Source organism: Schistocerca nitens, chromosome 3, assembly GCF_023898315.1.
Source record: "Schistocerca nitens isolate TAMUIC-IGC-003100 chromosome 3, iqSchNite1.1, whole genome shotgun sequence".
Classification (NCBI taxonomy): domain Eukaryota; kingdom Metazoa; phylum Arthropoda; class Insecta; order Orthoptera; family Acrididae; genus Schistocerca; species Schistocerca nitens.
The window spans coordinates 566,781,801-566,796,763 of NC_064616.1; the positions used below are offsets into that span (position 1 = coordinate 566,781,801).

General features: G+C 33.7%; 1 protein-coding gene across 2 annotated transcripts in view; it reads right to left on the minus strand.

Annotated features, from left to right (window-relative positions):
• The window catches only part of LOC126249659 (sodium- and chloride-dependent GABA transporter 1), a 409,464-nt gene that overhangs the window by 65,938 nt on the left and 328,563 nt on the right, over positions 1–14,963 (minus strand). For both annotated transcript variants that reach the window (XM_049951338.1, XM_049951339.1), the window contains exons 3-5: positions 13,519–13,620; positions 5,611–5,794; positions 975–1,107 (exon numbers count right to left, since the gene is read on the minus strand). In XM_049951338.1, the coding sequence (XP_049807295.1) occupies positions 975–1,107; positions 5,611–5,794; positions 13,519–13,620 (419 nt within the window). The remainder of the gene's footprint in view (positions 1–974; positions 1,108–5,610; positions 5,795–13,518; positions 13,621–14,963) is intronic.

Genomic DNA, 14,963 nt, shown 5'->3' on the forward strand with positions numbered 1-14,963 from the left:
AAAAAGTTTTTGCAGTGGGAGGAAGATAAAAGATAACTTCCTTAGAGTCAAAGTACTGGAACTGGGCAAGGATGAAGAAAAAAATTAGAAATGGCCTTGTCAAAAGAACCATCCTGTCATTTTCCTACACTCATTTAAGAAACTCCAATTTGTCCCTTATCTTAACTACTAAACCAGTTTACTTAGTTTTTACAGTAGATGTGATCTAATTATATCCTCCATTACATTATCAGTAACATTCAATGGAACTTTTCACAATAATTGTTTGAAGAGGTACAGATTTATTTTCATTGCGAAATTTTTACATGAACACTAATTTACTTCTTTTGTAAAACTTTAACATTTCAGTCTTCCATGTAAAAGTTTTTCATGTAGCTTATCACATAATGATTTTTCCTCTATTTACTACTTTCAACAGAAAACATGTCAAATATTTATCTTTGGTTGATGTTTGTGGAAATAGTGTGAAGATGATTTGTTTAGAAAAGGACTTAACACTTTTGAGATTGAGCCTGACTCTCTCTCACATCACTGAGTGACATTCAGGCTTCATGTCGAAACCGTTAAAATTTAAGGAGTTGTTAAAATCATATTTTTATTTGATTGAAATAATTGATGAGACATTTACACTATTGGTGAAGTAATGAACAGTGATGAAATAATGTGAAATAATCACTTTAGCTTCCAGGTAGTAACATATTGTCCTGGAGTCTACAGCTGTCTTTTACATTTCTTTAAATTAACACAGAATCTAAAGAAGAAGAGCTAACAAATAAAAGCCACTACATTGTTTATTCTACTCTTTACCTGCTGTCTCATCTACAAGATTGGTGTTGGTCTACATTCTTAAAAGTGTTAGTCTTCAATCACAGTTTTTTCTTGTTACTTAACCCATATTTATTCTACACAAGCAAAGCTATGTCATACATTATGATAAAATACCTCAATAGTCTGACATATAAATAAAAGTTTACTTTGCCAGTCCATTTGACACCCTTCCAGATGCAAAAGTAGCACATGACCCAAACAAGTAGCAGAGTCCCAGCAAGCTCCCATCTAATACCGCCAACATGCTCAACACCTTCTGAAATCTGTAGTGCTCGTCGTCTGAAAGGCAAGATAAAATAAAAGCTAGTTGGTATATACTGATGTTGCAAAGGGATCTTTCATATAATCCTCAATTATATGTAGTCTGGCAGACTTCATGATATATGCACACATGCCCAAATGTACACATGTGCGTGCACACACACACAAAAACACAAACACAAACACAAACACACACACACACACAATTATTAGCTTGAGTTGCAGTTTTAGATGGAATTTAGTTACAGCAATTGCTTATTACTGGTATATGATCAACTCATTAAATGCCATAAAGTTGGTTAGCCAGTATTTGTTTGGTTAAGTTACTCTTAATTCATAACTCATCAAACTACTTAAAATTTGTGAAGAGATAAGGTCAAAGAAGTATCAATTAATTTAGCTAGTCCAAGAAGTCGGTAATGTAATGAACATATCAACCAAAAAATACTTAATATTCACATTTTTAATGACAACTTGTTAAAAGTTTTCTCATTTGACAGTTTTGGAGTTTCCTTATAAAAAATTTAAACAAATATTTTTGTTATATGTAATAGAAGGCTTCATTTTCAATCTGAATCAAATAAATCTACACAAATCTTGTTCTGGTGAGAGTCCGAGAAGGTTTTTAAAACTTTTATTATTGATAGCTGTTCGCATTTAAAAATTTTATTTCCACCATATGATTTTGAAAACCAAATGATTCTTAATGGAACTATTGAGGCTATAATCATTTAACTACAGCTCTTAACTGTGGGTAAAGCATGAAAATTTTCCAAAGTACAATCTCTTGATGCTCAGTGTGAGCTACCTATTCTGATCAACAGATTTGGGTTGGAACATAGAGAAATATTATGATAGTGCAATGCCTATGTTACTCATAAATACTATGCAATGTTCCTACAGATATACATGCATGTCCAAAGGAAAGGCACTGCAGTGACTACAGACATTATAAAATACATAAAATGTGTTTGAAGTTGTGAATATGGACCAGTCAGCTGTATAATGGAATGATGACAATGAAAATTTGTGCTGGGCTGGGCTTGAATCTCAATTTCTGGCTTATCGTGAACAGTTGCCTTTCTATTAAGCTATCTGAGTCCAACTAATGACCAGACCCAATCTTACATATGTCGTCAAACATGTGTCTATAACCTGGACTCATATAATCATTATGTTTATTCCTGTACAGGGGAGACATCTGGTGTTGACCGTGAATTATGCTCAGATAGCCTAATGGTAAGGCAGGGAATTTTACTTCTTTTCTCCACAACCTTGAAATGCTGCTAAATCAACTCAAACTGCAATTAACAAATACAATTGTCCTTGGGGATTTTAATGTTAATTTTAAAACTAACTGCAGTAAACAACAACAACTGACCAATCTGTTCTTATCTTATAATATGGCAGCAACAGTAACAGATGACACTAGATGTTTAAATGGGTCTGAAACAATAATTGATCAAGTATTTGTAAAAATAAATGTGAGCATATCACTGAACTAATAGAGACGGGGTTCTCAGATCATAAGGCAGTCACGTTAACGTTATATAATATATCTATTAAGGATCCAGTGGTGTATGAAAAATACAGAGAGAAACTATTTGTAAATGAAAACAGCATAAGGGTTTTTAATCACATGTTAAAAAATATAACTTGGGACACAGAATCAACCTGTGATGTAGATAAAAAAATTGAGTCATTCCCAGCAAATTATTGACATTGTTATGACATTGCATTTCCTATTAAATGAGTCAAAATTAAAACCAAAACAAAGACATGGGTAACACAGGGAATAAAAAAATCTGCAGACACTCTTCGAAAGTTACTCACATCTGTAAAAAATACTGTTGCATTAAAACCATATGTGAAAATTTACAGGAAAGTATATAAAAAAGTTATAATAGTGGCTAGGAAACTAAATAATGATTCATATCAGGAAAGCTACTAACAAAATAAAATCAACCTTGGAGGTAATAAATAGGAGCATAGGTAAACAAAAAAATAAAAACAGCATTCTTGTAATTAAAAGTGAAGGGAAAACAGTTGAGGACCCACTACAGATGGCCAACATATTCAACACACATTACACAAATATCGCAACAAAATGAATTCAAGGAAGATGTGATTTCAACTCCAGAGTGCAACCACCAATGAATGATAAAACCATGTTTCTATACCCTGTTACTGCATTAGAGGTACAAAATGCCTTAAATCAGTTAAAAATAAAATGACATGTGGCTGTGATGGGATTCCAGACAAAGTAATAACGAACAATGCGAGATACATAGATTTCCCGCTTCCTGGTGTGCTTAACATGTTATTTAGCACAGGAGTCTTCCCAGAAAAACTAAAGAAATCGATTGTCGAGCCTGTTTACAAGAAGGGTGAGCAGTCTGATGTTATCAATTACCGGCCTATATCATTGTTATCTGGATTCTCAGAAGTAATTGAAAGGGTACTGCATGAAAGACTGTCTCATTTTCTTAATAAAAATCAAATTCTAGTTAAAGGGCAAAACAGTTTTAGAAAAAATAGGTCAACTGAAACAGCAATTTATAACTTTTTAAAACTGATCATAAATTCTGTAGACAAAAATGAATTAAACTGTGGCCTGGTTTTGGACCTGTCTAAGGCTTTTGATGTCATTGACCATAATTCACTGCTCAGGAAACTATATTGCTATGGGGTTCATGGAGTAGCACATGATTGGTTCAAATCCTATCTTTCTAATAGGTGTCAGAAGGTAGAAATACAGCATGCAGGTAAAGTCTACTCATTGGCATACCAAAGTGTCAGGTATGGCATGCCGCAGGCTTCTGTACTGGGGACATTGCTGTTCTTAATATTTATAAATGATTTGCCAAGCCATTTATCAACAGCAGATGAAGTATTGTTTGCTGATGACACCAGTCTATTTGTCAAAGCTATGAATGAAACTGACTTACTGGAGAGAGTCACAGTACCCACAGAAGAAGCAAACATGTGGTTTACAAACAACAAATTAATTGTTAATGACAAAAAAGACAGTTTGGATGAACTTCAGACATATAACAATTGAAGTAAAATCTGACCTAACTTAAAACTTGGGCAGTGTAAGATAGAGCAAACCCCCACACTAAATTTTTAGAATTATGGCTACATGAATATTTAATGTGGGAGAAACACACAGAAATGTTAAACAAAAAATTAAGTAAATATTGTTATGTTCTTAGAATACTAAAAAATTCCTGTAGTGTTGATGCTGTGTTATGTTCATACTTTGCACTAATAAATAGCACACTAAGATATGGTATCATATTTTGGGGGAATACCAGTTTGGCCAAACACTTGTTTGTCATTCAAAAGAGGGCAATAAGGATAATCAGAGGTATTACACACAGAGAATCATGTAAAAAAGTTTTCTAGGAACTACAAATCATGACTCTACCATGTATCTATATTTATGAAAGTATATGTTTTATGAGGGCTCACGAGGAACATTCTTTGTTAAACAGTCAAGTTCATAATTACAAAACGAGAAATAGAGATGACTTTCATAGAGAAAGTCACACAAAAGCTAGTCTTTATCAGCCAAAAATCTTATTTAGTGCACTACCAAAGGAAATTAAAAGTATACCATAATTCCACATATTCAAAAAAGAACTTAAAAATATGTTAATTATCAAGAGTTTTTATAGTGTCAAGGAATACTTAAAACACCAGCATTCAATATACAGTAGCTTTTTTCCTTCATAGTAATGACCCAAAATGCTCATTGAAAACTAAATTGTAATCATCTATTATTCTAATTTAGCATATTATGAATGTTGTTATGAATATGGTTTCATGTTATATGTAATAATACTTTATTTATGGAGATATAATTGTAAATCTTTTCATGTCCTATTTTCTATGTAAGGCAATGTATGACAAATCCTATATCATTTTTATAATGATGAGATACAAGGATGCTAAGTAAATAAATAAATAAATAAAACCTGATCATGATAAGTGGGAAATCAGGGTTTGAGCCCAGGTCCATTACACATCAGATGGTTGTCCACATTCACAACTATGAAAGTGATTCATCAATTCCATGATGGCTATAGCTGCTGCAGTGCTCTTCCTTCAGACACACACACATGTCAGAAAGAAAATTGCATCGTATTTCCGAACAACACAGCCACTGTAATATTGACGCAGGCAAGCGACTTTCAATTAAAATATCTCTCATCTATGGGAATATCTATAATGAATGTACAAGTGCAGGCTGTAGCCATATGGTTGATGATGTATTGAACTTTGTGTCTGTCTGTGAGTGGTGCTTGGATAGCCTAGTGGTAAGGTGACCACTTGCGATACGCGGGTAATCCAGTTTCGAGTCTCAGTCTGATACTAATTTTCATTGTCATCATTCCATTATACAGATGAATGTTGTCCATATTCACAAATGTGAATACACTTCATGAAGAGAAATATTTGCACAGGAAATATGTAAGCTGACATTAAAACAGAATTAGAGTAAAATATGAGACTTACTCCCAGAACTCCTTAACAGGATCTGTTAGTTCCCTCACAGAGATGTTTAATTGATTCACAGCACATATTTTTGAATTTGCTGTGCTGTTATATGGCACATCCCAGCAAGTCAAATTGCTTCTTTCGTAAGCATTCACACAGTTAGGTGTGTTCCAGTAATTGTTACACGTTCTCCAGGGAACATCTGAGAAAAATAGAAATTTCAATTTTTTATTTATTGTTATAAAATAACTACAAGAAAGCATTCAAAATTAACACAGAAGAGAAACAAATAATTTTAAAAAAATCAATCACACTTCTTTTATTACTTTCTGAAGTAATTTCTTGTTTTATGTGGAGGCAGAGTTATTGTTTGTAACAGTTAAATAAGAAAAAAATTGAAAATTGCATCATGTGTAAATCACTTTTAATGACTTTATTTAAGTCTACATATAAAGGGTATGGCATGTCTCATTCCATGCAGGTATATAGGTAAAATGGACAAAACATTTAGTCACTTTCTGTTCTTTCCTTTAGAAAAAATTATTAGGAAGTGTAAGTAAGAAAACTATGAGAATCACTCAGAAATTATTTTCTGCATGAACATAAGATTTCTACACAAGTAAGAAAAATAGCGTTTACTGCACATGCAGGTCTGGATCTTAACTACATTGCTACACAATTGCTGTCACTGCTCAGTCATCTAAAAGAGTGATTGTTTCACATCATTATTATTGTAGCAGTATACTACTCTCATGAAATGTCTTCTCTCTAATCAATACATCAGCTCCACCAATTCGTAAAACATTTTTAACAATCCCCTGCTTTTCACTTCTTTATGAATATTCTGATAAACCATCACAACAATTTATGAACAATTGGTTCACTAATTATTTCTTATCTACAGACCAGAAAGATTTAAAAGTTGATACCTGTTGCTGTCCTCTTCTATCCATTCAGAAAAATATTTAGTGGTCATTTCAGTTTCTGTTCAGTTTTAGAAACACATTTACCCATCTGTATGCAGCTCATGGTTAAAAGTAAATCAGAAGTAGTGCAAGGTAATATAAGAACCATTGGTTGACATGTGCAAAATGGAAAACTCATTGCAGTATTGCACAAGGTATTCAACACAACTTACTTTTGGTCAACATAGAACTTATAATGCAACAGCCTCCCCCAAGATCATTATGAACTGTCCAATACCACCTTTTTTATATGCATCTGTGTATTTATCATACAATTCAGTGCTTCCTAGGGCCTTTTATGTTTGATTTTATAGGTGCCGTTCAGTTCAGTATGCCCTAAAGGACCTATTCTTCTTTGTAAATACATATAGAATATTCTGGAATGACGAACATTCTCATGATTGTTAATAGATTGTTGTCATTAACAAAAATATGTACATATGCCAAATTAAATAGCAGATCATGAAATTGAAGTAATAAATGTTTAGCAACAAATATTAAGAGGCTGTGGAAATGTTAGCATAAATAAGTAATGCATCTAATTACCATAATTGCAATTTGTAAATTTGCAAACACAAAAACCTCATTACAATTCAAATGAAAATAACAGTCATTATCCAGTGATGTAATTTCATTCATTATTCATTTTTATGTAATTCATTGTAATTAAGTATGCTTGTAAATTATGTAGATATTTACCTCTTGTTGGCTACACCACCAAAATTTATGAAATTCTGGTATTTGAGAAAATGTGTGTATTTAATTTGTGTAATGAAGTGAAGCAGAATGTGTGTACTTTGAAGAAATGTTAGCAATAAAATCCATGCAGTCACTAATTACGAAATTAAAGTAAAGTCAAAATAATCGTTGAAATCAGATTGTGAACTAATTTTCACACATAAAACCAAGATGATGATAAACATATTATGTTTTTTGACATTATATTTTATAACCTGAACAAATGTAACAGCAGTTAGTTTAGATGAAATTGTTTTTAATTGTAAGTTACATTTAGTAATAAATTAAGAGTGGTAGCGATTGCTAAAATTGTATTTAAAGCAACGCAGTGATGCTGTACGGGGCAGTCCGTAAAGTTTTCTTTACTTCAGGAGTCAGTGCAGTTCTGTTCAGTTTAGCTCAGTTTTCTCAGGTGTTTTGCACTTATGTCAGTTCTGTTGATCAACTGATGTCAATAAATAATTTGTCAAGCTTGAAAGTTTCGAGATGTTCTCATTGTTCACAGCATCCACATCATCGATGAACCAGAGGCCAATGCAAGTTAAGTAGTAACGTTTACAGATTGTTAACAACTTACTTGTACTTTAAAAGCCAGAAAAAGCAAATTTGCCAACATTCTCACCGAGGTATTTAAAATTGTAACTCACAAGTGTCCAAACATCCAGAAATAGAAAAGGGGGCTACGGCCATCTTGAAACCTCTAATGTAGACAGCTTGGGGAAGAAGCACTGCTGTTTCAAGTATTAAACCAACCGTAAGCATGTGCAGCTTTTGGAATAGGCCAAGCTACAGCTACCAGAGGCAACAGCAGTACTCCCTCCCCAGGCTGTCTAAATCAGAGGTTTTGGGATGGGCTTAGGTTTCTTTTTTTATTTAAGGGTGTTCAAACATTTCTGAGTTTGAAATTTTAAATACATTGATAAGAATGTTCGGCAATGTGCTTTTCGTGGCTTTTAAACAGTTTGCTTTTATGGACTGACTACAAACACCTTTTGATGTAAATATAGTTTGTAAAACTGGTCATGTCTTTCAATAAAGATTTTTTTAACAGCCACAGTGGTCCTTATTTGACACCGAAGAATGAGGTTGTACACAAAAATGATGGCAACTGTGGTTAAGATCAATATCCAAACAATAATTTACATTGAGTTTTTCTAGAACTGAAAACTCTTCTTTGAAACTAACAGAAGTAGAAGACAAAGAGAACTTTTTAGCAGAGTTGTATGAGAGTTCATGCCTTGGAGAAATATTATCAAGAAATTGCATGCAGTACAAAATCATGCTGCATGTTTAAACAACTGAAACAAAATATAAAGGTACTTTTAAAAGAAAAAACCTTAAAGGTATAAAAGCAGCGAAGAGTGATGACAAGAGCAGGAATTGCTCACAAATATAGTAGGGCCAACAATATTCTGCATTTTGATGGTGTAACTAAAAAAAGCCAAATTCCTCTTTTTTCCTGAAGTCACATAATTTAGTATCAACATCAGTCTGAATACTGAGTAACACAACAGTTTTACTAAAGCATTGATTACAATTAATACACAAAAAACAAAAATAATAATTTTTTAAAAATATAAGCAATTGGATAGATAAAAGATATACTCACCAAGCAGCAGCAGGAGAACGCACATACGAAAAGCTAGACTCCAAGTTCACAAGAAAACACAGCAGTAGTGGCAGAACCAACATTTGAAGTGTCAGAAACAGCATCACCATCATCATCATCATCATCATCATCATCATCATCATCATCAACAACAACAACAACAACAACAGAAATGGTAGTATTAAGTATATTAGCAGCCACACCAATTACAGCAACAAGCAACTCACCACAGTCCAATGTATGGGTACATCCCGAGAGGTGCAGGAAACCTGTCCTCCTCAAGGATTTTTGGTATCTCACCAGGACACGGGAATTTATATGACAGCACAAAATGTAAATAAAATTGTAACCAGTTTTCACCCTAATCACCTGGAGATTTTAAGTCTAAATGTTCAATGCCTTTAGAAATAAATCACGAGAACTTGAGGTAGCAATAAATGGTGCAAATATTGACTGAAGGTGCATCATAGAGCACTGGTGCAGAACTTTTGAACTAAGTATCATTACCATTCATCCATATAAGTTGGCAAGTCAGTATTGTGGAAAAAATGCCAAAAATGGAGGTGTATGTATCTTTACTAAATGAAGTATCAGGTATAAAAGAAGATGTGAAGTTGAATTATTGAGTGTGGAAAATCATTCTGAAGCAGCAGCTATACAGTTGTATGAAATACAGTGAAGAGTCATAGTAATAGCAATATGTAGACCACCTACTGAGGACACAGACATATTCATTAATAAATTAGAAACACTGCTTAACATTCTTTTTACTGAAAGAGCCACTGTAGTTGTCTGTGGGGATTTCAACATAAATCTTATGAATGAAAGTAGGCTAAAAAATCAATTCCTAAATCTATTATGTAGTTTCAATCTGTTCCACACATACATGAACCCACAAGAATAACCTATAACATAAACAGTCGGATAGATAATATATTTTAAAATGTAGAATCCACAGAAGTAGAGGTAACAAATACTGATTTGGGATTGCCAGACCATAATGCTTTTGTCCTCAAAATTCCTTCAATGCCGTTGCAAGAGAAAAACGTGTACTTCATGTATAAAAGAAAATTTTCTGCCGAAACCGTGTAGAATTTACAAATATCCTAACTAGTGAGTCCTGCGCAGAAGTGCTGTTCCTAACAAATACAATTGATGCATATAACACTTTTTCTTCAATTTTCATGGGATATTTTGAAATGTGATTTCCAAAGAAGCTGTCAAGAATCACATCACAATATAAAGCCGAGTTCTTGGATCACAGTTGGCATCAAAACTTCTTGTGGAAGTCTAAAGAGACTAAATTCTGAATTGAAGATATCTACAGATCCACAGTTCATAGAATATGTTAAGAATTACAAGAGGGTATATCAAAAAGGAATTGCCAATGCAACACTTATGAGTAATGACAACTTAATAAGACAGGCTGATAACAAATCAAAAGCCATATGGGATATTGTAAAGACTGAAACAGGAAAGAGATGCAAAGACCAGGATATAATTCTCAAAAATACAGAAAATGTCAATATTATAAACAAGATTTGCAAAATTACATCAACAATTATTTCATAAATGCAACAACTTCATTAAGGTCGAAATTTACAAATGAAGAGAAAACTGAATTTCCAAAAGCTGGTTGTAGCATGAGGATAGATCTAACAGATGAACATGAAGTGTTCAAAGTAATAAAAAGCTTGAAACATAAAATGTCAGCAGGAGTAGATGAGGTGCGTGTTTATATCATAACAATGACAGCTGCACAAATCGCAAGGCCATAGGCACACATAGCCAACTTATCATTTAGTGATAGAGAGCTTCCAGAAAGAATGAAAATTTCAAAAGTGAAGCCATTGTTAAAAAACGGCAATAAGAATCAGGTAGAAAACTATTGACCAATATCCCTCCTTCCGACATTTTCTAAAATAATAGGAAAATTAATGTAGCACATAATCAACAAACATCTAAATGACTGTAAGTTACTCAATAGAAATCAGCGTGGCTTCCAGGCAGGTAAAATGACAGAAACAGCACTAATATGCTACACTGAACAAATAGTCAAAAATCTAGAAAAAGACAACAGTGTAGTAGGAATACATTTAGATCTCTCCAAAGCATTTGACACTGTCAATCATGGCATTCTTTTAGAAAAACTGGAAGCATTAGGTATTCACGGAACAGGGAAAAAGTGGTTTGAATCATACCTACAAAACAGAACACAGATTGCAGGACTGATGTCAGATTACTCCAACAACAAAATAAATTTAGTGTCAGATGCAAAAAAACTGGAAATAGGAGTGGTGCAAGGCAGTATTCTAGGTCCATTACTGTTCCTTGTCTACATAAATGACTTTCACACCTCAGACAGAGCAGCAAAGGCCATACTATTCGCAGATGACACTAGTGTGATAACAGGTGCACCAAAGTAAATGCTGCAAACAAGTACTGATCAAGTAATAAAGAATGTCCACACTTGGTTCAACACAAACCAGTTGTCAATAAATGCAAATAAAAAAAAAATGCAGTTTGGGAAAATATGTCAAAATGTAAATCTTGATCTGTTGTTGGGTGGTAAGGCAATAGACAGAGTGGCATCAACAAAATTGCTGGGGATTCATGTTGATGAAAACCTTAATTTTAATGATCATGTAATGAAACTTATGCAGAAACTTAACTCAGCTTGTTTTGCTCTTAGAATTATTGCCAATGTCTGTACTGCAGAGGGTGCCAGGATGGCATATTTTGGCTATTTTCAGTCTCTTGCAACATACGGAATAATATTTTGGTGTTCCACCACTTACAATCTAAAACAAATCTTTCTGTTACAGAAGAGGGCTATCCCAGTCCCAGTAATAACACACAGTCATCCACAGACCCTTATTCAACAAGCTTAAAATTCTAACAATACCTTCCTTATACATATATACAAATGTGTTTTATATGTTAGGGCCCACCTTGCAGATTTACAGACAAATATCGACTTAGATAACTACAATACTCAAAATAGCACACAGCACTCCATACTCAGTGGAGGGGGGCGGGGGGGGGGGGGGGGGGGGAGCCACAAATGTATGTGAGCCATGTGGGTACAAAACTCTACAACATACTGCCAGCCAACATCAGAAAGTTAGAAGATGAAAACAGATTTAAAGTAGAATATAAAGAATTTCTACTTGGACAATGTTTTTATTCGGTAAATGACTATTTAGGCCAATAAATAATTTTGGTAATGTTTATATTAACGCAAAACTGAAAACACTGTCTTTCATGCCATAAAGTTTCTGTTAATTTTTTAAATCTCATGGACAACTGTTGAGTGTGGTAAAATCTTTACTGAATTATTGTAGTGAATATAAAGGCTTCCAGTTTAGGGAAGACAAAAGTAAAGCCTTAGGGCAAACAGACTATGCAGTTACAATACTGTTAGTATACATGTTTAAAAAGTTGTATTATTGTGTCTCGTATGATGAAGTATTATTCTTTGACCATTTTTTGTACAATTTTGTATGTATCATTCTTTGTACTACTTAATGTAAAATTTTGTATGTTCTGTTTGCGCAGATTGCTTCCCATAAATTGACATGTACTTTTGGACAACATCCATACAATATTTATTGTCTACAGTTGGATAAATAAATAAGTAAATAAATATTACAGTTTGCAAGCTTTTGGAGCCAGTTGCTCCTTCTTCCAGCAGAAGGATTGAAGGGGAAGGAAGAGGGGTGGAGGAAAAGGTCTCGTAAGTTTTAGGAAAAGGGGTAGAGTCCCCCAGAACCCCGGGTCAGTGGTGACTTACTGGACTCTTTCCTTCCCATTCTGTCCAATAAGTCTCCCCTAGGTGACTTTTCTGAACTCTACCCCTTTTCCTAAACCTCACCAGACCTTTTCCTTCACCCCTCTTCTTTCCCCTTCAGACCTTCTGCCAGAAGGAGTTGCTGCCTCTAAAAGTTTGCACACTGTAGTACCTTGTTATATGTGTGCTTTCTTGCCACTGCTTGGTGAGTAGATTTTTTACCTATCCAATTACTTATATATAAAAAACAAGACACTTTACCACAGTCATACATCACAGTATTCATAACACCACAAAACTCCTAACTGGACATTGTGGTTCATATATAGCAGTTGATTTTAAATGAATATGTTGAGCAAACAATTAGGTATATGAAATATTTAATTATATTTACTTAATAGCATCTAGTGAATCAAAGCTGCAGCTTTTATTAGTCTTAAGTAATGTGACTGATAGTTAGTCAGAATATAATATTAAATTTTACAATGTCTCCCACTAATTTCTTGACTTATGCATTATTGTATAGGGCCTGCTATTCCCACGTTAATATGTCTGAAACTGTCACTTGACATTGTTTGTGTCAAACGTAAATCAGCAGCAAAACATTCGTAAAGTATACCAGTTCTAGATCTTGTTTTTCACAGCATTTAACATGCAATAGCAGTGATATTGTCTTTATTTTTAAATTGATTGTAGGTACACGTAGTGATTATATATATATATATATATATATATATATATATATATATATATATATATATATATATATATATATATATATATATATATATATATATATATATATATAAACAGTTTCTACTTACCAGAACGAAGTGACATGAAAAAATAAAAGATGGCCCAGGCAAGGATGACAATATAGTATATGTTCATCCAACAAGACATTACTGCTGCTGCATATCCAATACCTGAAAATACATGCACTGCATTAATTAAGTAATGTAGATGTATTTTTAACATTCCTACACTTTCATTTTATCTACGAATTAGGCCTTAAGAAGCAACTCATTTTCTAGTGTATGACATGAAAAATTAATTTTAATTTGTATGACAGAGTGAGAGTATGGCATGTGCAAAATTATATAACACAAAGATAAAAATTAAGCTGCTCACTCTTGCTCATAACACAAAAAGATAATTAGAATATTCTCCACTCAAAATTCTAAATCATGCTCTTTAGTGAACAGAATATTTTGTATTAGTCCATCATCTTTGAGGCATGCATCCAGGACATCTTTTGGCTAACAAGCTTACGGCTATTCTCAAGTTGAGCTGCTGGTTTTGTGAGCTCACTGGAAAGCAAATTATGAAAGAATGTTACCATAATGTAGAACAGTCATGATGATGATAAAATCAACTAAAATTGTAAAAACTGTGTGTCAAGTGAAGCTTGATTGTTACACTTCATTAAAAACACAAAACAGTCACTGAAGTTTTCCCAGTGGATTGAATATTTCATCACCTTTTGGAAATGCATTAGGGATATTATTAATTATTGTTACAATATTTCAACTGGAATCCTTGAGTCATTTTCAAAGTGAGTTGCTTGCAAGGTTTTAAAATAACTTTTACACAATACAATACTGTATTACAGATCTTTGTATGAGCTGTTTTTAGTCTAGTTGTGTCATCATGATTGTTAAAGGAGTTCTTAAAAAGTGCTATATAGAGAGCGAAAAATATCTATGAGTTACACTTTAATACAAATTTTTGGAATTTTCTAAGTATGTTTTTGGGTATGAAGTGTACTATTACTTTTTCTTCTTTTCCTTTTGTGGCCTACTATTTCAAATTATTTATCCTATTTGTGGTACTTAGCAGCATTTTGTCAGAGCCAGGCTGAGACCCTGGACCAGTGAAGGCACTGATAGATGTGTCTTCAGTTAAAGTATCATGCTTCTACATGGTGGTAGCCATTGTAACAGACAAGGCAAAGAAGTAATAAAGTTGGTGGGCTGTGATCCTTATGGCTGTAGGATGACAAAGTGTGCAGCATTGTGGTGAGGACCTGTCAGACTGCATGGGCACTAGCGAATTACACATTTGTTAACTTTGGTTTAAAATTGAATTGCCTTCTCTGCAGCAAGAACAAGGAGGGCTGTGGACACAGCAAACAGAGTGGAATGCACTGACATGCACGCTGTAGCAGTCTCTCGAGACCATAGCGAGACCATCTCAGTTCGTGCAGTATGAGCAGTGCTGTGCAGGATAGACAGCCCAGCTGGTGGCAGGCATTGCTCATCTGGCAGTG